General features: G+C 49.7%; 1 protein-coding gene across 1 annotated transcript in view; it reads right to left on the reverse strand.

Annotated features, from left to right (window-relative positions):
* The window catches only part of ZNF853 (zinc finger protein 853), a 7,263-nt gene extending 3,075 nt beyond the window's left edge, over positions 1–4,188 (reverse strand). Inside the window, exons 1-3 of the mRNA XM_032394162.1 lie at positions 4,090–4,188; positions 3,225–3,342; positions 65–583 (exon numbers count right to left, since the gene is read on the reverse strand). Coding sequence (XP_032250053.1) covers positions 65–583; positions 3,225–3,342; positions 4,090–4,101 — 649 coding nt within the window. The 5' untranslated portion in view covers positions 4,102–4,188. The remainder of the gene's footprint in view (positions 1–64; positions 584–3,224; positions 3,343–4,089) is intronic.
* Between the last annotated feature and the right edge of the window lie 19,946 nt (positions 4,189–24,134).

Raw genomic sequence — 24,134 nt, forward strand, 5'->3', positions numbered from 1 at the left:
TGCTGCTGCTGCTGCTGTAACTGTTCCTGTTGCATATGCTGCTGCAGCTGCTGTAACTGTTCCTGCTGCAGGTCCTGCTGCTGCTGCAGCTGCTGTAACTGTTCCTGTCGCAGGTGCTGCTGCTGCTGCTGTAACTGTTCCTGCTGCAGGTCCTGCTGCTGCTGCTGTAACTGGTCCTGCTCTTGTAACAGTTTCTGCTGTTGCTGCCACAGTTGTTGCTCCTGCACTTGCTGCTCCTGTGTTTGTTCCTGCCGTTGCATCAGCTGCATCTGTGGTCTCAGCTGCCCAGGGGGCACAGGTTGGGGTGTTCCCTGCAGGTCCTTGTTTTGTTGAGGCAGCTGGCCTTGCCCATCTTGCTGCTGCAATTCTAGCTGCTGTCCTGACGGCTGGCTTTGTGTTTGCTGCTCTGGCTGCAGCTCTCGTTGCCATTCTGACTGTTGCAGTTGCAACTCCTGCTGTCCGGGCTGTGCTTCCTCAGCGAGTTCCCCGGCCCCCATCGGGGCTGAGCTTGTTGGCCGTGGTGGGCTGCCATTCTTCTCCTGAGCCTCTTCTTCCTCTTGATTCTCACCCCCACCGCTGCCACCTGTAGTGGAAATGGCAGGAAGCCAGGAGAGAAAGATCTACAGGCAGCTCTCGGGGTCAGACCCCCAGGACCTCCCCGTTTACCCTGCCCCATGGACAGCCACTCTAGGACACATTGTTGAGCTCTCAGCAGGGACCCAAAAGCACTGGGTCAATTGGCCATGGCAGCGTGGCAGAAACTGAAATGCCCAGAGGTGTGGGGCTGGCTTAGAAATGTGCCGAAGGACTGCGGGTCGTGTCACTCTGGACCCTGACTCTCTGACCTCTCCTCTGGGCCTTCCTCCACACAGCCTCCATGCTTAGATCTTGGCAGTGACAAGAGTCTGGGTGTCTGGGGCCCCCCAACACCATTCCCCGAGAAGTCTCTGGGGCTTAATTACCATCCAGTGGGAATCAGCGAACAAGCCACTCGGACAGCTAAGCCACAAGCCCACGCTGAACTCTGACCTCAGTTAGGGTCTTGCCTTAAATAAGTGAGAACTTGCCTTCTCTGTAAATAATAAAGAATCTCTGTAAAGCTGCCTGGAAGTATTACCACAGGTGGTTTCTAAAAGTCCCTGAAGTGTCAGAGAGAGCACGAGGTTTCCAGCGGGAAGTCCTCAGGTCAGGCCCTAACTACCACTCTTCCTACAGCCTCAGAGGCCTCCCTGTCAGTAACAGCCTCAGGATACCCACACTTCCAGCTTCCTGGGTGAAGCCTCTAGAACCAGGCGGGTGCTTGACAAACCCCCTCTCCCTGTGGGTTAGGAAATTAGTTTGCAAACTGACGAACAGTTTGGAAATACCGAGGACACAACTAGTCCCGTGTGAAACAGCCTCGAGATGGGACATGTTTGAGATTGTTAGTCTGGAACAGAAAGGACTAACTCCACAGGCCCACATCGCGACCGGCCAGTTATGTGACCTCTGGGAACCTGAGTTTCCCTGTCTGCAAAAGGAGATCGACCCTTCTCAGGGCCCCAGCGAGAATTCGAGGGGTACAGGTGCGGCTCAGCGTTGTGCAGGTGTACAGTAACCCCTGCCACCTACGTGTCACTCCATTGTCACGTGTCACTCTGCACAACAGCCATGTGTCGTTTCTCGTTTCGAGCATTTATACTGTGTTCCTAGAAAGTCCAAAGAGGCTTGCTCCATTCCCAAGTCTGATTTCAACATTTATTTTTCCTACTGCCCCATATTTTTTTCTTTTTCTTTTTTTTTTTTTTAAGATTTTATTTATTTATCAGAGAGAGAGAGAGAGAGCACAAGCAGGGGGAGCAGTAGGCAGAGGGAGAGGCAGGCTCCCTGTGGAGCAAGGAGCCTGATGCGGACTCGATCCTAGGACTCCGGGATCATGACCTGAGCCGAAGGCAGACGCTTAACCGACTGAGCCACCCAGGCATCCCCCGCCTCATATTTTCAATTTTATAATGGAAAGCAGGGGTTTTATTTATAAAATTTTGCTTTCTGGCCACTTTTCCAGGAGTATATTGATCTAATAAAACCAAGGGATATCTCCATGTAAATAATTTCCTTTTAGAAAACTATTCCTAATAATGTTTGCTTAGGTTAAAGGACAGGTATTTTCCACATACACACACTAGCCAGGAGTAGGCGCATGGTGAGCAAAGATAGCCATGCAAACCTGTCCTCTGTCCCCCAAGCAGGTCTGAGCCACTCCAGCCTCCCGCCACCTCTGAGAGCAGCAGGGACACATCGCGCCTCTGTTTGAGTCTTCACATTTCTAGCCCAGCATTTGGCCGTGTGGCCAGTCCCGGCTTCTTGCAGCCACGTCAGCATTTTTAACAATGATGTTTTAGTAAACATTAAGTTCACCTGATGTGTATACCCTTGCAAGACTTTTCTCGGTCAAATATTTGAGCCGGAAGACCCCTCATTTCCTCCACACATCCCCACCCAACCCCTCCAATTTCGTTGGTTCTTTTCACGCTGTTCAACCTTGAGCCAGCCCTCACTTAGTGCCCTCAAAGGACAGAGAGGGAAACTGGCTCCCAGGAGCATGACCACCATAGAAAGTTGGCCCAGAGTGGGTGCCAGAGGGAGAAGGCATCTTGGAAGGTTCTACAGGCCACATTTGGCTCTGGGCAAAAGGGGAGAAAGATGGATGGAAGCAGAGGTCAGGAAAAGCGGACAAGGTCAGAGAAGGCCACAGGAAAAAGAGAAGCCAGGGGGCCAATGCCTGGGGCACAAGGGAGAGAGCCCCTGATTTCAATCTGAGAACTTGAGTCTGGAGCCCGGGACAGGTAGGAGGGCAGTGGAGACTACATGACCACTGAGGACACAGCAGCAGCTCCCAGCCAGCACACATCCGGGGTCCAGGGCATGGGCTGAGAATGTCTGCACTGTCGGGAGCCTGTTACCAGCAAAACCACAGCCTGACGGAGCCGCCTCAGAAAATCCTGAGGCCAACCTGCCAGTGTTACTGCAGGCAGCTCAAGTCAGCTGGCGTGAGAGGTTGCAGCCTGCCCTCCCCACCTGGAAACCACCAAGTGAGCGCCCTTGCAGACAGCAGGCTGCCCCGCACCCTACAGCCCCCTCTCTCTCGGCCACAGCAGGCCTGGGGCCCTGTCAAAAGGTCCTCCCAGGGGCTGAGGACTATCTCCTGCTCTAGGTCAGAGCCACACCCCTCACAAGCCCCTCACCTGAGAGGGTGCCAGGCCCTGGGCCCCCATCTTCAAGACACCGAAGCTCCAGCACGAAGGTCTCAGTGGCTGCCCCCAGCTCCATCCTAGCGTTCAGACCAAGATCCCGGGGGGGCAGCTGTGCTGAGAGGAATGAGGAAGCTGTTCAGGTGGGCAGGAGTGCTGTGAGCCCCCAGCCCCGTGGCACTGACTGCCAGAGAGCCCTCCATCTCCACCCAGGCTGGAAAGGAGGATGGTGCAATCCATAGCTGGGGAAGGGAGGCGCAGGGCTGCCTGGAGGCTCAGCTCCCAGGGCCCATTCATCCCCCCCTCCGCTCCCCCCCAGGGGCAGACCTTCCTGTCCCAACTTTGCAGGGCCCATGCTCAGCCCCAGGCTTAGGGGCTGCTGGTACATCTGCTCCTCACTGAGAGCCGACTGTGGGAACCGGCTTTCACTAGGGAGCTGGAGTCCCACAAGGGACATTTGAGGAAGTTTGCAGAAAAAGAGAGACACCTCACATTCCACCGCCCCCTTCAAAGCACTGACATGTGTGTTCACCTCCCTGGTTTCTTGCCTCCCAGAGCGCTGTTGGGGTTCACCCAGCCTTCCAAGGCCACAAGCAGGCCACAGGTTCCAGATGCCACCTCAGCTCCCTAGGAAGGCAGGTTTCCAGAGCACAACCCATGGAATCAGCTCTGGCCCAGGGGCTCCTGAAGTCTGGAAGGTTCCCCACCTCTCTCCTGCATCCACTCTGGCCCCTGCAGAGGTATCCCCACATCCAGTCCTGCCTCGCCTCCGAGCAGGATAACTCCAACTCCCCTTTGCAGAATCCAGTCCAGAAGCCCTCCGGAGAGCGCCCCCCGCCCACCTCCCCGCTGGGCCCACCTGGTGCAGCATTTCCTGCTCTTCGCAGCGGCCTCGGCGCCAGGGGAGGTGTGGTCAGCAGCGGCGGGAGCGTGCAGGCCGCTAGCTCCTTCCTGAGGCGCCTCCATCCAGAAAGAGCCGGGGAGGCGCTGGGCCACAGGGGGCCTTTCTGGGCACCGCGGCGGGCCTGTCGCTGTCAGGGCCGTCGAGGTCGCCCTGGGCCAAAAAAGGGGCAGAACGGAGTTCGCGAGCAGAAGTTGGTGTCGGCGGCCAGGGGAGGGGGGGGTAGGGGGCTGGGGGCCGGCCGGGGCGGGGGTCCGGCCCCAGGTCCCCGGGGGGGGAGAGGGAGGGGGCCGGCCGGGTCCGGCCGGGGTCCGCCGGCGGCCACAGGTGCCCGGAGCCGGCGGGCGGGGGGCGGCCCGCGCCGGAGTCCCGTTGGCTCGCCCGCCCGCCCGAGCGTGTGTCCGGCCGGCAGCGGGCAGCGGGCCGGGGGCGGGGGCGGCGGGGCCGGCACAGGAAGTCCCCCCGGCATCCGCATCCTGTCCCCCGCCCGCCACCCGCGCGCCCCGCGCCCCGGCCCCCGCGCCGCCGCCGCCGCCGCTCTAGGCCGCCGCGAGCTCGGTGGGCTTAACCCTTCCCCGCCCGGCCGCTCACCCGCGGGTGGCGACTGTCGCTGCCCCGGGGGGGCGGCGGGCGAGGCTCCCGGCCCGGGCCCTGCCACCCCCCGGGGGGCCGGTGCAGCCTCGCGGCGCCCCTGGCCCGGGTCCAAGCTGTGGCTCATTAGCACTCCATTGGAGGACACTCACCTAAAGAGGAGGCCCCAATCCGCCCCCCAGCGGACCCAAGAGGGGCTGCTGCCTCCGCCCGTCGAACCCCTCCTCCTGGAGCCTGGGATGGTGAAGGCAGGGCTGGGGGGGGGCGGGGCGCGGAGTTTGTGCGCCTTTGGACAGTGGGCTGGGACCCCAAAGGACCAGATGGGGCCGTGGGAGCCACCCTCGTTAACTAAAGGGTTAGCCCGGCTCGCCTCCTCTACGCACAAGGCCTGCAGTCAGGTCCCCCCTCTGTCGCCCCCAACCTCTGCCCTCCCCTGGTCCCCACCCCAGGAGCCATGTGCAGAGGCGTCCCTGGACAGGCCAAGCTGACCCCTGCCTGGGTCAGGGGTCTCCTCCTCAGGGAGGCCTTACCTGACCATCTTGATATCCCATCACTTTGCTGCACTGTCTGAACCTGGAGAGTTCACATTAAAATCGGGATACTCCAATTCTCTTGAAAAATCCCAAGCTCTGGCCTTGGAGAGCTGTTCCTGGGCTAGAGTATGGGAATGCCTCACTGGAGGTGGGCACAGCCCTCATGTGGTCACAGTCCTCTTCCCTCCTTACTCTCTCCATCCTGGCCTGGCCGCCCCGCCTTGTTCCATTTTTGGATGCTTCCTGGCCCCACAGGCTGTGGAGTTTAGGACTTCTCCTCTAGCTCTCTGAAAAGCTTGCGCTCTGGCTGGCAGCTTCACCCCCAGACTAGAAGCTCCAGGCGGCCGAGGACTGCCCCTGCCTCTGCCTCATCAGGGGAACCAGCGCAGCAAGAGCCTAGCTCTGGAGGCAGAAAAATCTGGATTCACAACGGCCTCTTCCAGTTGGGTAATGAGGCAAATTATTCCCTTGCATCTGTGGAATAGGGACAGCACTTTGCTAGCCAGGAGTTTCAGGAAAAGCGAGCATCTCCCCTCTGGCCAGCTAGGTGTGCACCTTCCCTCCCCCTGGAGGGCTGGGAACAGAGCTATCTCTGCCTGGTCCTTCCTCCAGGGAGACCTCATGCCCAGAGGATCCAGAGGATCCACTCACTCCTTGAATCTTTAACCTCTCTCTCTGCTGGCTTCTTTCCAAGAGCATTTGCTCATTCTCTCGGCTCTCCCATCTTAAAAACATGCAACCTCTTCTCTCTCCTGCCCTCGGTGGCCAAACTGCCTAGGAAGATGCCCCATAGCAGTTCTGTCCATATCTCCATCTACCTGTTCCTCCCCCTTCTCCAACTTGGCCTCGGTCCCATCACTCCACCCAGACAGTTCCCTCCAATGTCACCAGTGACCTCCATGTCACTCAGTCTCATGCTATTCCACCTCTAGGCAGCTTTGGACAGTTCTCCGGTGGCTGATGAGAGGGACCACCCTTGGTTCCCCCTTCCTCTCTGTCTGACTCCTTAGCAGGTACGTTGCTCACCTTTACATCATCAAAACCTGCATAAGGTGTCTTCCCAATCAACAGTTCTATCCTGGAGAGTATTTCTCCTGTCCATGACCATGACTGAGCACCTCACAAACAACAGCCACCCTTTTCCTCCTCTTTCTCCCTTTAATTTTTTTTTTTTTTTAAGAAAGTGAGAGCAAGCAGAGGGAGTGGGGAGGGGCAGAGGGAGAGGGAGAGAGAAAATCCCAAGCAGGCTCCATGCCCAGTGTGGAGCCTGACATGGGACTTAATATCATGACCCTAAGATCGTGACCTGAGCTGCAATCAAGAGTCGGACACTCAACTGACTAAGACACCCAGGAGCCCCTCTCCCTTTAATTTTTTGTCCAGGCAATACATATACTGAATTGAATAAGTCAAATTGTTCTACGAGGCTTTAGCAACAACAAAAATCTCTCCTCGCTTCTGAGTCCCGTCCCGTTTCTTCTGATATTTTTTTTGCCATGTTTCTAAATAATACGCTTATAATGCTATTACTTGGTTTTTCTATTTTACGTAGTATCTATGGACATCCCACTCTGGAAGATGCAGATTTAACTCTTTAAGCCACACATACACGTTTTCTTCCTCCCTATAATAATTTGTCTGGTCTTTATCCAGTTTTCTGGGATAGAGCCCTTGCAATTTCTCCAGTGATAGGAATGTCTTTGTTATTCGGGGGGCAAGGGGCTGGATTAGCTCCAGGATGGGGGCTGGTGATACTAGAAAGACCAACCATATGATTACAGGGTTGGGGCTCTGAGCCGGGTGATATCAACCCAACCTCTGGGGCTAGAGATTGAGGTCAGTCACATGGCCAATGATTCAATCGATCATCCCTACGCAATGAAACACCAATGAAAACTATGGGCACCATGATTCAGGTGAGCTTCCTGGTTGGTGATAGATTCTCCATGTCCAGAAAGAGGACATAGAAGCTCTACATTCAGGACTCTTCCTAGACCTTGGATCTCTTCAGGGACCATGGCTGGTCCTGCTTTGTATCCCTTGTAGTAAAACTGTACTCGTAAGTATAGCACTTTCTTGAATTCTGTGAGTTGATCTAGTTAATGATCCGGCCTGAGTAGGTCAAAGGAATCCCTGAATTTGTAGCCCGTTGGTCAGAAGTGCCGGGGGCCTGGAGACTCCCAAACTTGCAGATGGTGTCTATGTGGGGGCAGTCTTCCTGGGCGTGATGCCCTTATCTTGTGGAGTCTGTACCAACTCTGGTGGTCAGCTGCAAAAGTCCAGGACGGGACCACACCTCTCCACAGTTTCATCACAGTCAGTGGTAAATCCACATGTACTGTTCCCATGAGTACATCTCTGTAAATATTTTTCCCCGCTGAGCCCAGTAAAAGGATTTGTATTAGTTCCCTTCTTGTACAACTCTTAGTTCTTCCTAGAATTAATCTCTCCTCCTCTCTTTTTTTTTTTTCTTTTTAAAATTTGCTTTGATTCAGTCTTAGAATCTCCTGAAAAGTCTTTCTGCATCCTCCTTTGGCTCTCTAAATGCCTGTGAACCCAAATTTCCACCTGGTCAAACATATCAGAAAATCTATTTGTTTCATTTTGTTTCCAGACATCCCTTCTGGAGCCTCCTTCCTTTGGACCCAAATTGGGCAGTTGGCCCTCTGGAGTGCTCTGTCAGCCTGGAACTCTGGTGTCATCATCTGGGACTCTGTGTCTCTTACTCTCTCTCTCTCTTGCATCAATCTGTTTCCTCACACGGCATCTCTCTCCTTTGGAAGTCCTAATAGAGACACTTAGTGCTCACCAAATATTCCAAGTCTTCTCCTATATTTCCGAGTCTTATATGCAGTTCAACTGGGATTAAATGATTAATTTGGCCAAGGGACTATGACAGGAAGTGACCTGGGCTATGTTTAAGCCAAAGCACTTAGGAGCTGGTGGGCCACCTCCATCTCACGTCTCCCCTGCCGCGTGGCCTTGGAGGTGATGTGTTCCTGATGGTGCAACCCTGAGCCGTCCCTCCAGTCAGGAAAACACCAGAACTCGTAAGTAATTAAGCAGAACATTTAATACAGGAAAATGGTCACAAACACGTTAAAAGGGCTGGAGCATGACACAGGGATGATGGGACTACCTAGGTTAGGACCTCTAGGGCTAGAGGGGCAAGAGGGCAAGAGGGGAAAATGGTGTTATAGACACAATTGCTGCATCAATGAGGCTGGGGTCAGCATTGTGCGAACTGGGCCGTGTAAGCAAGAAACAACCAGCCCAGACTCTCCAGCCAGCGACGGCTCCACCAGAAACAGGGAAGGTCTTTGCTTGCATCTTGACTTCTGATCCCTCCTTGGTGCTTTCCATTAGCAGAATCTAGCCAGAGGCCAGCTGGTAAGGGAGCCCGGGGAAATGTCATTTCCCATCTTCCAGCCTCGAGCATTGGAGCATATGGAAGGATGGGGATTGAGTCAAAAAGCAACAGGCAAAGAGCTTGCACATCTGGTGAGGGTAGAGCAAGCCTCCTGCCAGACCAGGTTGGAAATGCAGACATTTCTGAGCTAAGGCAGGGATGGGAATGCTGCGCGGCTAGCGTTGATCATCCTGACCTTCATTCCGGGGAGCACATTCTTTAGTGGTCTTCCTGAGAAAGAGCATACGGCAAGGAAAATTTGGGGAGTCCTCACATCTAAAAAGTTTTTATTTGGGGCGCCTGGGTGGCTCAGTCGGTTGAGCATCTGCCTTCAGCTCAGGTAATGATTCCAGGGTCCTGGGATCGAGCCCCGCATTCGGCTCCCTGCTCAGCAGGGAGTCTGCTTCTCCCTCTCCCTCTGCACCTCCCCCTGCTTGTGCTCTCTCACTCTCAAGTGAATAAATAAAATCTTTAAAAAAAATTAAAAGTTTTTATTCTTACATGTGACTGAACATGGATTCTAGAATGGCAATGCCTTCTCCTCAGATTTTAAAGACACCCTCTCATTGTCTTTTGGCCTCCAGTGTGGCTATCCAGGATGTCCCGTGACATTTTGATACGGGATCCTTTCTGTGTGGCTGGTATTCTGCCTCTGAAGATTGTAAATCTTTTTTTTTAACCTGGATTCTGAAGGTCCATGATGACAGGCACTCAGGTAGCCACCTCAGTCAGGAGACTCATGCTTTTCTGTTCGAGAAATGAATTTGACTTATTTATTTCATAGTGTCCCCTTCCATTTTCTCTTTTCTGCTTTTCTAGAATTTTGAGTATTCGGATGTTGGACCTTCTGTTCCGATCCTCTAATGTCCATTGTGCTTTCTCTTTCATTTTCATCACTTAATCTCTTAGTTACATTTTCCTTTTTTTAAAAAAGATGTTATTTATTTATTTATTTATTTATGTAAGAGAGAGAGAAAGAGCGAGGAGAGGAGCAGAGAGAGAGGGACAAGCTGACTCCGCACTGAGCAAGGAGCCCGTCCGACATGGGGTTAAGTCCCACGACCCTGAGATCATATCCTGAGCAGAAATCAAGAGTCTGACGCCCAATTGATGGAGCCGCCAGGCGCCCCTTTTGGTTACGCTTTCTAGAAGAGTTTCTCGTCACTGTCCTCTAACCCTTCTGCTTTTATTTCTGCAAGCCTGTCTTTAATTTCCAGAGCTTTCTTATTCTCAGACTCGGTTTTTCTCTTACACGTTCTCCTGCTGCCCGATCGCAATATTTGCTCCTGTCTCCCCGAAGACAGTAAACTTTGTTCCTGCTTCCTCTGTCATCATTGTTTGCTCTAGTTAATTTTTTTTTTTTAAGTGTTTGCTTCATTTCTCCTGTTGGAGGATTTCCTAAGATGCCAGGTGTTGCTGGGCTGTTTGATGACGTGTGTAGAGTAAGTCGCTCTGCAAGCAAGAGAGGGACTCCGCCATGGGGAGGGGTGTCCTCCAACATCTGGTAGTATTTTCTCTCGGGCCACTCAGTTTCTCTTGAAAGGACTCATCTGATCCCCTGCCTGGGGAAGTAACTTGGCCCTGAGCATTCTAGGAGCCACATGGGGTGTAAAAAAGACTGGGAAAGGAGGTCTCATGTTTCGGAAAGCAGATTTCACTAAACCCCCATGGTTTCAAGAAGAACTCTTCCTGCCTCTGATTCTGCCCAGTGTTCCCAAAGTCAGAGCCTGTTTGATACCACGCTTTTGCCAGAGTAGATGGGAAGTGGGAAGGGAGGTGTGGGGACCCACTGGCCCTTTGGGATACTTTGTAGCAGTCTTTGTTTTCAGCCATACTGGGGGGGAATCGGGTTGTTTCTTGCTGGCTTCCCCCTCTGACAGCTTAGCTTTCAACTTTCTCTACTCTGCTAAGTCAGATCCACTAATTCATCTGTGTTCCAGTTTCTAAAATCGTGTGCGGGACGCTTGAGTGGCTCAGTCGGTTAAGCGTCTGCCTTCGGCTCAGGTCATGATCCCAGGGTCCTGGAATTGAGTCCCACATTGGGCTCCTTGCTCAGCAAGGAGCCTGCTTCTCCCTCTGCCTGCCTCTGTCTCTCTCTCTCTGATAAATAAATAAAAAAATCTTAAAAAAAAAAAAAAAATATATATATATATATATATATAAATAAATAAAATAAAATCGTGTGCTTTTGATTTTTCCTCACTGAGAGAGACAGACAAGAGAGAGCGAGCAAAAGAGACAGAGAGAAGGGGAGACAGAGAGGAACAGACAGTGGGCCGGGAGCGGGGGCCCCACTGGGGAGAGGAGTGTGACAGACTTGCGCCCAGATGGTGGCCCCTGGGGCTGCAGGAAGTTTATCTTTCCGCTGGGGATGATGGCGGAGGCTTGGAATATGATCCTGGGAAGAATGACAGGCTGGGGAGCAGCACTGATGGCTTGGAATGCGTCTAAAGCATGCGCAGTGGTGACCTGGGGGGCAAAGGTGGGGCCTTGCTTCCTCAGGTCAAACCCCCTGTGTTCCCTCTCAGAGCACCAGGAACCCGTGGCCCTTGCCTGATTCCGATTTTACCACCCGATTGGGGTCTGCCTCGCTCCCAAGACTGCCAGCTCCAAGGACAAGGAGTTGGCCGAGGTTGGTCACCCTTGTTTCCCGAGCATGTACCACAGTAGACACTCCATAAGTATTTGTTGAATGAATTAATACAATAATCAGACTGGGGGTGCTTTTTACACCCACTAATATTGCAACGACAACTCAGGATAATAATCCAATCTTCACCTCTGGTCTACAGGGATGGAGCATCCGACCCGAGACGGGCAGATCATTCTCTCCCTCGCCCGGGGGTCTGGAGCAGGGGCTCACTGGAACCAAAGGTGATGGGGTGGAAGGCGCCCACAGAGGTGCCTTAGAGAGAGAGTCCCCTGAGTCCCCATTGCCGTGAATCCCGGAGCCCCGGTCCCCACCCTTCCCGTGACGCGCCCTTGCATGCTTCCACAAAAACCCTTCTTCCTGCCTAATTCACTCAAGGTTGGTCTCTGCAAACAGAGAACCCTCACAAGTGCAGAAATTGGTACTAGAAGTGGCATTTAGGCCCAGATGCCCTAGAAAAATGTGGGATTTGTAAGCGGCTATTGGGCCAAGATGAGGACAAGGCAAGGAGAGTCCCCCATGTGTTCAGGATGGGGCAGCGTGTTCTGTTAAAACAACTCACCCGGGTGCCAGTGAGGGCTGCCTGAGACCACAGGTGCTCCGACATTGAGGCCCTGGACGATCACCTGAAGGGAACAGGGATGCCAGGACCACAGCGTCGGATGGGTCCATTCATTCCCTTCCAGTAAGATCTCCGCGTTCCTTTGCAGGTTGAACCAGGGGCCTTGGTTGGACTGCTCTGAGAGCATCTCAAAGCACTGGCAGCCACGGGCCAAGACCGGGCTCACCAGAAGGGAGCTCCACTTGGACTCTGAGTTTCCTGGGGTTGCCGCGACAACGGACCACACACTGGGTGGACACCGTGGAAATGAGTGTCGGAAAGTTCTGGAGGCCAGCAGTCTGAGATCAGGGTGTTGGAGGGGTTGATTCCTTCTGGGGCTGTGAGGGAGGGTCTGTTCCTTGTCTCACTCCCAGCTTCTGGTGTTCTCGTCAGTCTGTGGTGTTCCTTGGCTTGTAGAAGCATCACCCCGATCTCTGCCTTCATCTTCACTCGGTGTTCCCCCTGTGTGTGCGTGTCCAAATTCCCCCTCTTTATAAGGACACCTGTCCTATTGGATTCGGGCCCACCCTAATGACCTCATTTTAACCAGTGACATCTGCAATGACCCTATTTCCAAACAATGTCCTGAGGGGCTAGAACTTCAGTAACTTGAATGGGGGGCGGGGACCGTAGGAGCGGAAGGAACCACGAGGAAGCTCATCCACAGGGAGCACAGTGTGGCTTCTTGGGTCAGGCTGAGTGGGAGGATTAAGTGTGGATGGGAATCTGTATTTTTGGGCCGGCTTGCCCCCAGGGCAAGGTGCAGCATTTTCCAGGGGAGCCGATGCCCACTTGAACCAAATATAGCTCTGTGCCTAGGGGCACTGTCCTTGGCCTGGATTGAGGATGGAATAGAGAGACTGTGGGGCTGGAACACATTCTGTCCCTGCCCCAGTTCCCCCCTCTACTACCTCTCCCAAAGAGGCTCAGAGGACTTCCCCCTTGATTTGAGAAATGGGCTAGTGATAGAAACACCAGGATCATTAGAAAAGCACTTTATCAGCCGGGCATGGTGTCTCCAGGCCATCAAAATGAACTTCCTAGTCTGAGTAGGGATGGAAGGACCTTCTACAGGCCGACACCAGAAGGCAGCACTAGATTTCCAGAAGCAAAGTGGGGATGCTTCGTACGTTAGGTATTGTATGGGTGGCGTGGAAATCAGGTCTCAAGCATTGGTCTGATGCTCAAATCAGTGGGCAGCCCAGAGAGAAAATACCTAATGTGTGGAAGCGGACCTTTCTGGGTCTGGAGAACAGCAGCTCGAGCCAGGCCTCCATGCTGGCTGCCGTGACCTGCCGCCCGGGCCCTGGACCTGAGCCTTGCATTTGGCACCGAGGACGGAGGACACAGCCTAGGTAGGCCTGGTGGCAGAGAAAGGCTCTGTTGCAGGTTTGGTCTGCTAGGATGCTGACTCTAGGATGATAGCCTGCCAGAGCCTCATTACAAAGGGTTGGCCACTGGATGGGAGAAGGGCAGGAAGCAGGACCAGGAAGAGGAGACTCCGGACTGTGGTGTGGTCTCAGCAAAGGCCCCAGGCAACCCAGTGGGGATCTCTGAAGCCAAGAGGGTTTTCAGAGTCGTCCCAAGCTGGGGGCACGAGAGCCAGGACTTTGTAAACCGGCATCGATCATTACATAAGGGCGCCCCTGGGGCAGGGATGTGACCTGGGGTGGGGATGTGACCTGGGGCAAGGTGTTGCTCTTTAGCAAATGCAAGTCTGAAGATGGCCAGCAGATAGGGGCTGTCTGGCAACAACGCACTTGGCAGCTCAGGGGGACACATCCTTAAACCCTGAACGGGGGAGGAGAATCTGGATGGTGCATCTTGGCATCCACTACGGGCTCTTGTCATCCCATCCCCAGCCTGGGGTTCCCCACCCAGGCCCTAGGTCAAGGCCACTAGAGAGAGGACTCAGGACTCAGCAGTTAATCAATCCACACCAAGCTGGGTCATCAAGGCAACAAGCAATCAGGGTGCTATTGGGACCCCAAGAGTGGCCCGGCCTGCGGAACCCACCGGCTAAGGCCAATGTACAATTATGTGCCCCAAAATGAAATTAATTAGCAATCAACCTAGGTTTTATAAGATCGTATTACTAGAAAAACCCTAAGCCTGGTGCATAAGGATCTGGAATTAGTTCTCTGCCTCTCAGATAATCCCCAGGCCTGAGGAAGAAGGAAATGGCATCTGTGGGAAAGGTTTCTAAGGAGATAAAAGGGGACTCATCTCCTTCATCTGCTGATTACCACTGGAAAACTGGAAAAACCCAAAAAGTAATGACCTAAAGGCTGTGAAAAGTAAATAGTAGCAGGGAGATTGGGAAAGTCAAAAGGTGAAGAGAAACCAGTATGGCAGAGGTGGTTTCCTGTTTATCTCCTTTATCTACTGGCCTTGGGCTGAGGCCAGCTGAATTAGGGACTTGCATAGCAGGTGGAGACAGTAAAACCTTCAAGAGAAACTAGTGTTTATGGCCAGAAGACCCGGACAGTGGCCCCTGTGAGCAGGAGAGGGGGTGGAGAACCTCCCCATTCTTCTTCTTCTCCCCAGTCCTACCCTGAGCCCAGGGCCATTTAAGGAACCTCATTGTCATGGTGGGGGTGGTGGGGGGCCTGGGCACCTAACATCCTGAGAGATGGTGACCCACATTTCTGGACAGAGGAGTGAGGATAAAGGGTCCCTGCTGTGTGAAGAATGAGGGGATCCCTGTCATTTGCTACCCTCTGTCTTTTCTCTCATTACTTCACCCCAGAGGAAGCCCAATCACACAGAACTGTGCCTACAGCAGGGGCGGGGGTTGGGGGGGGGGAAGAAGGGGGCTGACATTCCTAGAGAATTCCTGGTCAGAGGAATCTGGAAAAGGGAACCTGGGAGTCAGGGAGTGTGGAGGAAATTCTGGAGAGGAGGAAGCTTGAGAATGGGTTCCCCAGCTTCTACATATCAACTAATACCCATTGCAACAATGCATTCACGGGGCACACACAGATGTGTAGCCAAGTCTTTGAAAACTGAACTGACATGGGAACCGCTGAACACAGAAGGAGAGAGAGAATCTATGGTCTTAACCAGCTTGACCACCTGCTTTGAACAAACAAACAAAAAAGCAATATTCCAACATTCTCCAGAGAATGTAACAGGACCCAGAGTCTCAAAAACAAAAGAAACAAAGCAGTATTGCAAATGTATAGCATACAATCCAAAAATACTCAACATACCGAGAACCAGGAAAATATGGCCAATTCATGAGGGAAGACACAATCAGATGTTGAAATTATCGAAGACTCTATGGCAATTATCATAACTATCCTCCATGAGGTAAAGGTAAACATGTTTGAAATGAATGGAACTTGTTTTCAGCAGATAAATATAAACTGTATAAAAAAGACTTTAGAACTTCAAAAAAACAAACAAAAAAACCCCACAAAAAAAACCCAAACCGAAATAAACAAACAAACAAAACAAACAAAACAAAGCCAAATCATTGAATGGGCTCAATAACGGAATGGAGATGACAAATGAAAGAGTCAGTAAAGTTGAGGACAGATAAAGAGAAATCATAGGGTGAAAAGGATTGAAAAAATAAAGAGCATCAGTGACCTATGGAGCATCAAAAGGTCTAACAGTAGTGTCATGAGACCCTAATGAAGAGGGTCATTAGACCCTAAGAAAGAGACTGGTGCAGAGAAAATATTTGAAGAAATAGTGACTGAAGACATCCTAAATTTGAGTAAAGACTTAAATTTACAGGGGTGCCTGGGTGGCTCAGTCAGTTGGGCATCTGCCTTCGGCTCAGGTCATGATCCTGGGATATTTATCAAAAATATTTATAGGAAAATGTTTAGTGGTTGCTGGAGGCAATGGGTAATAGTTGGGGCAAACAACAGACTAACTAAAAAGCTTAGGAGGAAAGAGCTTGATAAATAAGAGAAATTTGAGAATGAGATAATCCAGAAGAATAAGGGCTTTGATAAGAAAAATTTGAGAATGAGACAATTCAGAAGAATAAGGGCTTTGAGAAGCTCTGACATATTTCTAGAAATCTAGAAGACCATGGACATGCCTGGGGCTGTGCATTTGCTCAGGAAAGACCTGAAAAGGCTCTACGCTTTCACCCCTGTCTGTAGGCAAGCAGGAAGTGAAAGCTAAGGCAGAGCAGTTAACTGCCTGGCAGAGTGTTGAAGGTGTGCCCCAATACACACATTTAGGTCTTCACTCCATTTTGAGGTAATATTTATATATGGTGTGAGATAGGGGTCCAAGTTCATTCTTCTGCATGTTGAGATCCAGTTGTCCCAGCACCATTTGTTGAAAAGACTATTTTCTCCCCGTTGAATGGTCTTGACACCCTTGCTGAAATATTATTGACCATAGATATATGGGTATATTTCTGAACTCCTATTCTGTTCCATTGGTCTATATGTCTGTTTCTTTACCACTACCATGCTGTTTTTATTTCTGTAGCTTTGTAGTAAGTTTTAAAGTTAGGAATTGTGAGTCTTCCAATGTTGTTCTTTTGTGGTTTTTTTCAAGATTGTTTGGAGTATTTGGGATCCCTTGTAATTCTATGTAAACTTTAGGATCAGCTTGTTCATTTCTATAAAAAAAGGCAGTTGGAATTTTGATGGGTAGTGCATTGAATCTGTAAATCAATTTGGAGAAGACTGCCATCTTAACAATATTAAGTCATGGGATGTTTTCCTACTTATTTAGGTCTTCTTTCATTTCTTTCAACAACTTTTGTAGTGTTCAGTGTACAAGTCTTTCACTTCCTTAGCTAAATTTATTCCTAGATGGCAGTTCTTTAGGAAAACATAGAGTTACCGTATGACCCAGCAATTTCACTCCTAGGTGTCTACGCATAAGAAGTGAAAATAGAGTGCTTAGGTGGCTCAGTCGGTTAAGCGTCTGCCTTCAGCTCAGGTCATGATCCTGGAGTCCTGGGATCAAGCCCATGTTGGGCTCCCTGCTCAGTGGGGAGCCTGCTTCTCCCTCTGCCTCTGCCCCTCCCCCTGCTTGTGCTCTCCCTCTCTCTCTCTCTCTCTGTGTCACATAAATAAATAAAATCTTAAAAAAGAATCAAAAACAGGTATTCAAACAAACACACATACACATGTTCATAGCAGCACTAGTGATAAAAGCCAAAAAAGTGGAAGCCACCTAAATGTCCATCAAATGATGAACAGATACACAAAATGCCATCTATCCACACAATGGAATATTATTCAGCCATAAATATAAATGAAGTACTGATAGATACCACAACATGGATGACCCTTGAAAAACACAACACTAAGTGAAAGAAGCCAGTCACAAAAGACCACATATTATACGATTTCATGTATATGAAATATATACAATAGGCATGTCTACAGACAGCAGACTTGTGGTTATCAAGGGATGGGGAGGGGAGAACGAGAGGTACAGGGTTTCTTTCTGGGGCGACAGAAATGTTCTGGAATTGGATAACTGTGATGGTTGCATAACCTGATGAGTATTCTAAAAACCACTAAATTGTATACACTTTAAAACAGTGAGTTTTATGTTCTGTGGATTTGACCTCAGTAAAAAAAAAAAGAAAGAATGCAACAATTAGGAGGGTGCCTTAGGGAATCTTGAAGGTACTGGACAAGTGCCCCCAGTGAGCAGAAACAGCCGACCAAGGAACCCCTCCACCGCCAAGCACGTGCATCAATGAAATGATGTCCATGAGGTCTGCTGGTCCTGTCATTTACCAAACTATCCCTGCAAAACCAAGTCTCTAGTGACACCAAGTGCCTGTTGTGGGGTGGCCTGGGGCTTTCCCCCAGGGCCTCTGTCTAAAAGGAAGGCTCGAGGCTAGTTTCTTTGTTTGCAAGTCACATCCCATTTTTTCTCCTCCGTTATCTGTGGTGTATTGGGCAGTTTTGATGATTACTGAGCCAAGTCTTTCTTTTTTTTTTTTTTTTTAAAGATTTTATTTATTTATTTGACAGAGAGAGAGCACAAGTAGGCAGAGTGGTAGACAGAGGGAGAAGGAGAAGCAGGCTCCCCGCTGAGCAGGGAGCCTGATGCGGGGCTTGATCCCAGGATCCTGGGATCATGACCTGAGCCAAAGGCAGACGCTTAATGACTGAGCCACCCAGGCGCCCCGAGCCAAGTCTTTCTTAAAATGACTTGATTATAGGGGTGTCTGGTGGCTTAGTCATTATGTGTCTGCCTTCGGCTCAGGTCATGGTCCCAGGGTCCTGGGATCGAGCCCCGCATCAGGCTCCCTGCTCCGCAGGAAGCCTGCTTCTCCCTCTCCCACTCCCCCTGCTGTGTTCCCTCTCTCGCTGTGTCTCTCTCTGTCAAATAAATAAAATCTTTTTTAAAAAAATGACTTGATTATAGGCACCACCTGGGGCACTTGTTAAAAGAACAGATTCCCAGACACTCTCCCAGGCCTCTTGAATAAGAAGCTTCTGATTCTCATTTTTAACAAGCTACTAGCTGATCCTTGTGACAAGGCAAGCTTGGAAAACACAGATTCAACCCTGGGACCTGCACATTAGATAGAAGGCCACCGCACAATTCCTAGGTTTCAGCTACATGCAGTGACGCTGAAGTCCAGTCCTAATGCATTGAGATCAGGTCTCCTGAGAAGCAAGTGCCAGGATGGGCCTGACACCTGTGTAGAGTGGGGAAGAATAGGCGGTTGGGTAGGAAGAGCCTTAGACCTCAGAGCCTCAGTGCGGCTCTGACAGTCTCTGCCAGGCTGCTGGGGAGCCCATGACTCAAATTAGAGGCATTCTCTGTCCTGCAAGGATGGACCTATGCTGGTATCCTCAGCATGCTCATCCTTGGCTGGGAGCAGCCTGGAGAAGGCACAACTCTGTTGTAGGATCCTCAGAGTCAGCTACGCTCCCCACAGCGGAAGTTATGAGGGGTGCATTTTCTTGGCCAGCATAACTAAATTCCTAGGAAAATTCTGAGTGGTTCAGCTGTCCAATCCATACCGCCCAAGGGTGAGAGATGATGTACAAGGGAGGCTGGGGAAAGGAATCTAGTGAGGGGTTCAGCTACCATCCCATTATGGTAGAACGAGAGAATGGATCTGGTGGACAACTAGGAACCTCCGCTCTGCAAAGGTAGGTGGGAAGTGTTCGAACCTTTGAGCTCGGTGGTAGCACAAGACCGAGGAGCAGAGACAGAAGGTTCTCCTTTCAGACACCTTAGTCAAGCTACATGTATGGACAAAAATGTGTTTAACCCCATTTTGCGCCTGAAGAAACCAGGGCTCAGAGTGTTGAATTAACTTGCCCAAGGTCACAAAGGGACAGAGCTGGGGTCAGATCCTGGTCTGTGGAATTCCAAAGCCCATGCTCTTGACCCCTCCACCAAATTAATTCCCAGCCCTCTGCAGTTAATGCAAAACTCCCAGGCACTGAGGCATGATTGAGATCACTATGCAAATATTCGCAACTGTGTTAAACATTTTCAAGCTTCGGCTTATCTGATTACAAAGTTAATACTGCATGTTGCAAACATTTTAAACATCATACTCATTCAACAAATATTTATAGGTTGGCTTTCACGAGAAGTCTATACCAGAGCTAAAAGAAATACGATGCAAGCCATAAACATAATTTAAGGAATCTTAGTAGCTACATTTAGAAGAGTAAACAGTTACAGGTAAAATTAATTTTGGAAGTATATTTTAGTTAACTCAATATATCCACAATAGTATCAATATCTAATTGATTTTAAAAATTAACCAGAAATTTACATTCTTTTTTTTTTATATGTCTTCTTCATGTACAACATACAACACGTCTTCATACAGCCCAGCCATCCTTCAAGCACTGAAGAGTCACAGAGGCTGCAGCTTACCAACGGACAACACGACTCTATAATTTAGAAAATTTACGTCTTCTAAAACCCCAACCCCCAGATACAGCCACTCTTAACAGCTAAGGGCACAGTCTTGCAGATGTCGCCTATAAAAATACAGAGATGTATGTATTTGTGAATTAATCAAGAATCTTTCAGTTGCAGGTGAGAAACAATCACCTTAAACCAGCTTGGGGGAAGAAAAAAAGGTTGGGAAGCATCTTTGACTCATAATTCAAAAGCCCGGGATGTATAAAAATAAAATGAATGAATGAATGAGTGAGTGAATGAATGAATGAATGAAAGCCCAGGATATAGAAACCATCCCCAGGCACGTCAAGATCCAGGGCTCAGACATCATCCGGACTCGGAATCTCTTCATTTCTTGGCTTCTCTGTGACAGGACCCTCTGTCCGTGTGATTGCCCTCCACCCCAGCAGCTGCAGACTTACATCCTCCCAGCCTCAGGTGGAAAGAGATATTCTCTTTCCAATAGTTCTAAAGTCTTGGAGTTGGGTTTCCTTAGGGTTCACTGGGTTGGGGTGTTCATCTTCAGCCAACCTCCATGCTCGGCTGTGCCAGGCCTGGGTCCTGTGTCCCTGCCCCCGGGTGTCAGGGATGGAGCCGGGGTGGACCCAGGACGCTATCACTAAAAGGAAAAGAGGGACTGGATTTTGGGTGGGGAGAAACAACAGAGAGCCATCATCACTGGACTATACTGTTAATTGTGTATAATCTGCTTATCCAGTTGAGATCGTCATATACACGTTGACTTGCACCAACTTGCTCTTGGACATCTTTCCACGTGGGACAAACAGCTACCTGATTAGAAAAAATTCCCCCTAGCTTCCAATTCAAGGATACGCCTTAATATATTTAACCAGGACCCTACTGATGAATATCTAAGCTGTTTCTCATCTTTTGCTAATGCAAACGTGCTTGTACACGAAACGTTAACTGTGAAAGTTCATCTGTGAGATCTGTGTGTGTGTGTTACATTTAGATGCGTATTTTTTTTTTTAAAGATTTTATTTATTTATTTGAGAGAGAGAGAATGAGGGACAGAGAGCATGAGAGGGAGGAGGGTCAGAGGGAGAAGCAGACTCCCTGCTGAGCAGGGAGCCCGATGCGGGACTCGATCCCAGGACTCCAGGATCATGACCCGAGCCGAAGGCAGTCGCTTAACCAACTGAGCCACCCAGGCGCCCCTAGATACGTATTTTTAAATTTTATATATTTATCGATAATTTTGATAGATATTGCCCTGACAACATTGTGCCAATTCAAGTATCATCACCCAAGAATAAAAGTGCCTGTTTCCCCAACACTCTGCTGTATCAAAGATCCTTTTAGTTCCAAATTTCAGAGACGCCCAGTTAAAACTGGCTTACAGGGGAAAACACTATTATCTCATTTAATAAGCTGTGCAATGGTAGGAAGTCTTAGGGTGGTCAATTTAGTGGCCTGAGGAGACCCTCCCTGGATTCCCAGTGACTCAGAATACAGGTGCCGTATCATCCCCAACAATGTCCCCCATCAAAATGGGTGTGTCCCTACTTCTGGTCCCTTTGGGGTTGGAGAACTTTCCAGAAGCCATCTTCTCACACTTGTTCCCACGTTGACCAGAATCACATCGGCTGCCAATTACAGGACCAGATTCTGACCAGAGGCGTGGAAGGACATGCTGGTTCAGACCAATCACAATTCACTCCAAGGGAGGGGCCCAGCCTTCCTAGAGCAGGTGCCTGTCAAGAATGTGCCCCAAACAAGGTTCTTGATCGGAAGGCGGTGGCTGGCTGGCATGACATGGCCAGTAATTCTGCCCCATGCACTTGCTAACGACACATTTTTTTTTTAACCACTGCCAAGGTGATAGGCAAAATTACTTCACTGCTTTAATTTCCATTTAAAAAAATCCTTGCTGACGTTGAACATCATTCCGTAAGGTGAGGAAGGCACAGGTACAATGGAAAGACTTATATTTTAAAATAACTGGACATCTTCTTTTCTGTATGGCTGTGCTAGCAATTCAGATACCAAGTTAATTTCCTTTGCTTTATTTAGTTTGCTTTTATGTTTCTGACTTAATGAGGTTAAACACTGACATGGCCCCAAAGTCAAAACTACAAAACAAGGTACATTCAGCAGGTGTAATCGTTAGAGTCTGCTCCTCCCCGCTTCCCCCCAGGCTACTGTTTTACTAGGCCCCCCTTTATCCTTCCTGCATTTTAATTTATGTTTCCCCCACCTTTCTTATGCAGAGGTAGCACACAGTAAACACTTTTCTGGGCCTTGATTTTTCCTTTTTAATTAGCTGTAAATCCTAGCTGTCACTCCCATCGCAGAATGTATCTTTTTCTTAACGGTTCACACTCCACCATGTGGATAATGCATCTGTTGAGAGGCTCGTGGGAAGTGTTCGGTCTTTGCCCTTACACAGAATGCTGTAGTGAATATTGGTTTGGGGTGAATACTCCAAATACTCAATAGTGAGTATTGCTGTATGGATATTGGTTTGTATTTCTGCCACTAGATCGTTAGGGCATGGCCCTGGAAGTAGCGGATTCCTAGGTAAAGGGCAAATTCACATGCAATTTTGCTAGGTATTACCACATTTCTTTCCAAGGGGGTTGCACCTTTTTGCACCCCCACCCGCTCCTCGCTAACTGAATTAAGTAGGTGATTCGACTTTTCATTTCTAGAAGTTCCATCTGGCTCTTTTCCAAATCTACTAGGTCATTCATGCTTTCTTTTTCCCTACAGCTCCACACTTGTCTTTTTATTCCTTTAAACAAAGCAAGCATGATTGGGGTAGAGTCTGACCCTGACAGTTCTGACTTTCTGAGCCTGTTTCCGCTGCGGGCTGCAGCTGCTGGCGCCCGCCCGTGGCGCCTTGCTCATTTTTCACTGTATGCTGGTCACTGTCCTTGAACAGTTGTTTATGGGCTCCTTAAAGCCTAGGATAAATGCCTTTCCTCCGGAGGATATGCATTTGCTCTGCCAGGCACCGCGGAGGACTACAAGTCTAGGGATCCCCGAGAATTGAGGTCATAGAGGGAGGTTTCCTCATGCTATCAACAGGGGTGAGTTCTGGTCCCTGTCCCTCACTTCTCAGGAACAAGACTTTCATTTTATGCCCCATGCTTCTGTTTTTACTGAGGGTGTATGATAGCCCTTAACATAGCAAAATAGAGAGGGGGGTCTCCTAGTAGACCCTTACCTTGAACCCTTAACCCCTGAGACCCTCAGGGCAAAGGGCTTCAGTGCACCTTAGCTGCCTTTTGGTTGCTGCCCACCCCCCCACCCCCCCGCCAGCATTTGACCTGGAAGTTCTTTACAACCTGTTGGCTCTCCCATACTTCAAGATATTTCTGCATTTTATCCAGCATTTTTAGTTAAAGCAGAAAGGTTGGTCCGAAAGATCTGGCCCATCACGACCAGAGACAGAAGTTCTACCATGCACTTTTTTTTTTTTTTTTAAAGATTTTATTTATTTATTTGACAGGGAGAGACAGCGAGAGAGGGAACACAAGCAGGGGGAGTGGGAGAGGGAGAAGCAGGCTTTCCCGCGGAGCAGGGAGCCCGACGTGGGGCTTGATCCCAGGACCCCGGGATCATGACCTGAGCCGAAGGCAGACGCTTAACGACTAAGCCACCCAGGCGCCCCTACCATGCACTTTTTAAAAATTAGCTTTTAATTAGCCAAGTAACAAGAATACATTGTCCTTGTAAAAAAGTAAAATGTGTGCAATATTGGCTAGTAGATCTGTCAAAAGTGGGCTTCTCTTCTAGTAGTCAGGGGCTAATTCAAGTCTTGTCTTTCATTATGACTCAGAATGGTTCTTTTCATTAAAAAACTTAAAACAAAATTGAAACTTTAAAACAACAGAGCTAGGGCAAGGTCTCCTTTGGCCATTACCCCATTTCCAGGACAGACAACTAACACCTACCCTCCACACCATCTTGACTTCTAACATCATAGATTACTTTCCAAGAGATGTTTTCAAATTAGGAAAACATCATAAAAAATTGATTTCCATCTTCTCTTGAATACTCAGAAGTTCTGGCAACATTCACCTTGGCCTGGGGGCCCAGATATGGCTCCCCTAGAATTTCCCCAGTTTGACACAGCACTTGGTAACCCCCGGTGTCTAATTCTGGAAGCTTCTTCACCCACTGACAACACTCGCCTGGTCTCTAAAGACATCTGAATTTACAACTCCTAGTTGGCCAGTCCTCTCCTGAGGCTATTCAAGCAGTTTCTGGATTTTCCTTTAAAAAAAAAAAAAAAATACTGCACCCAGCATTTCCATAGGGGTGTGTGTGTGTGTGTGTGTGTGTGTGTCCGAGAACACTGAAAACATATGCCCACAC

The sequence above is a fragment of the Phoca vitulina genome, unplaced genomic scaffold (genome assembly GCF_004348235.1).
Source record: "Phoca vitulina isolate PV1807 unplaced genomic scaffold, GSC_HSeal_1.0 scaffold79, whole genome shotgun sequence".
Lineage (NCBI taxonomy): Eukaryota > Metazoa > Chordata > Mammalia > Carnivora > Phocidae > Phoca > Phoca vitulina.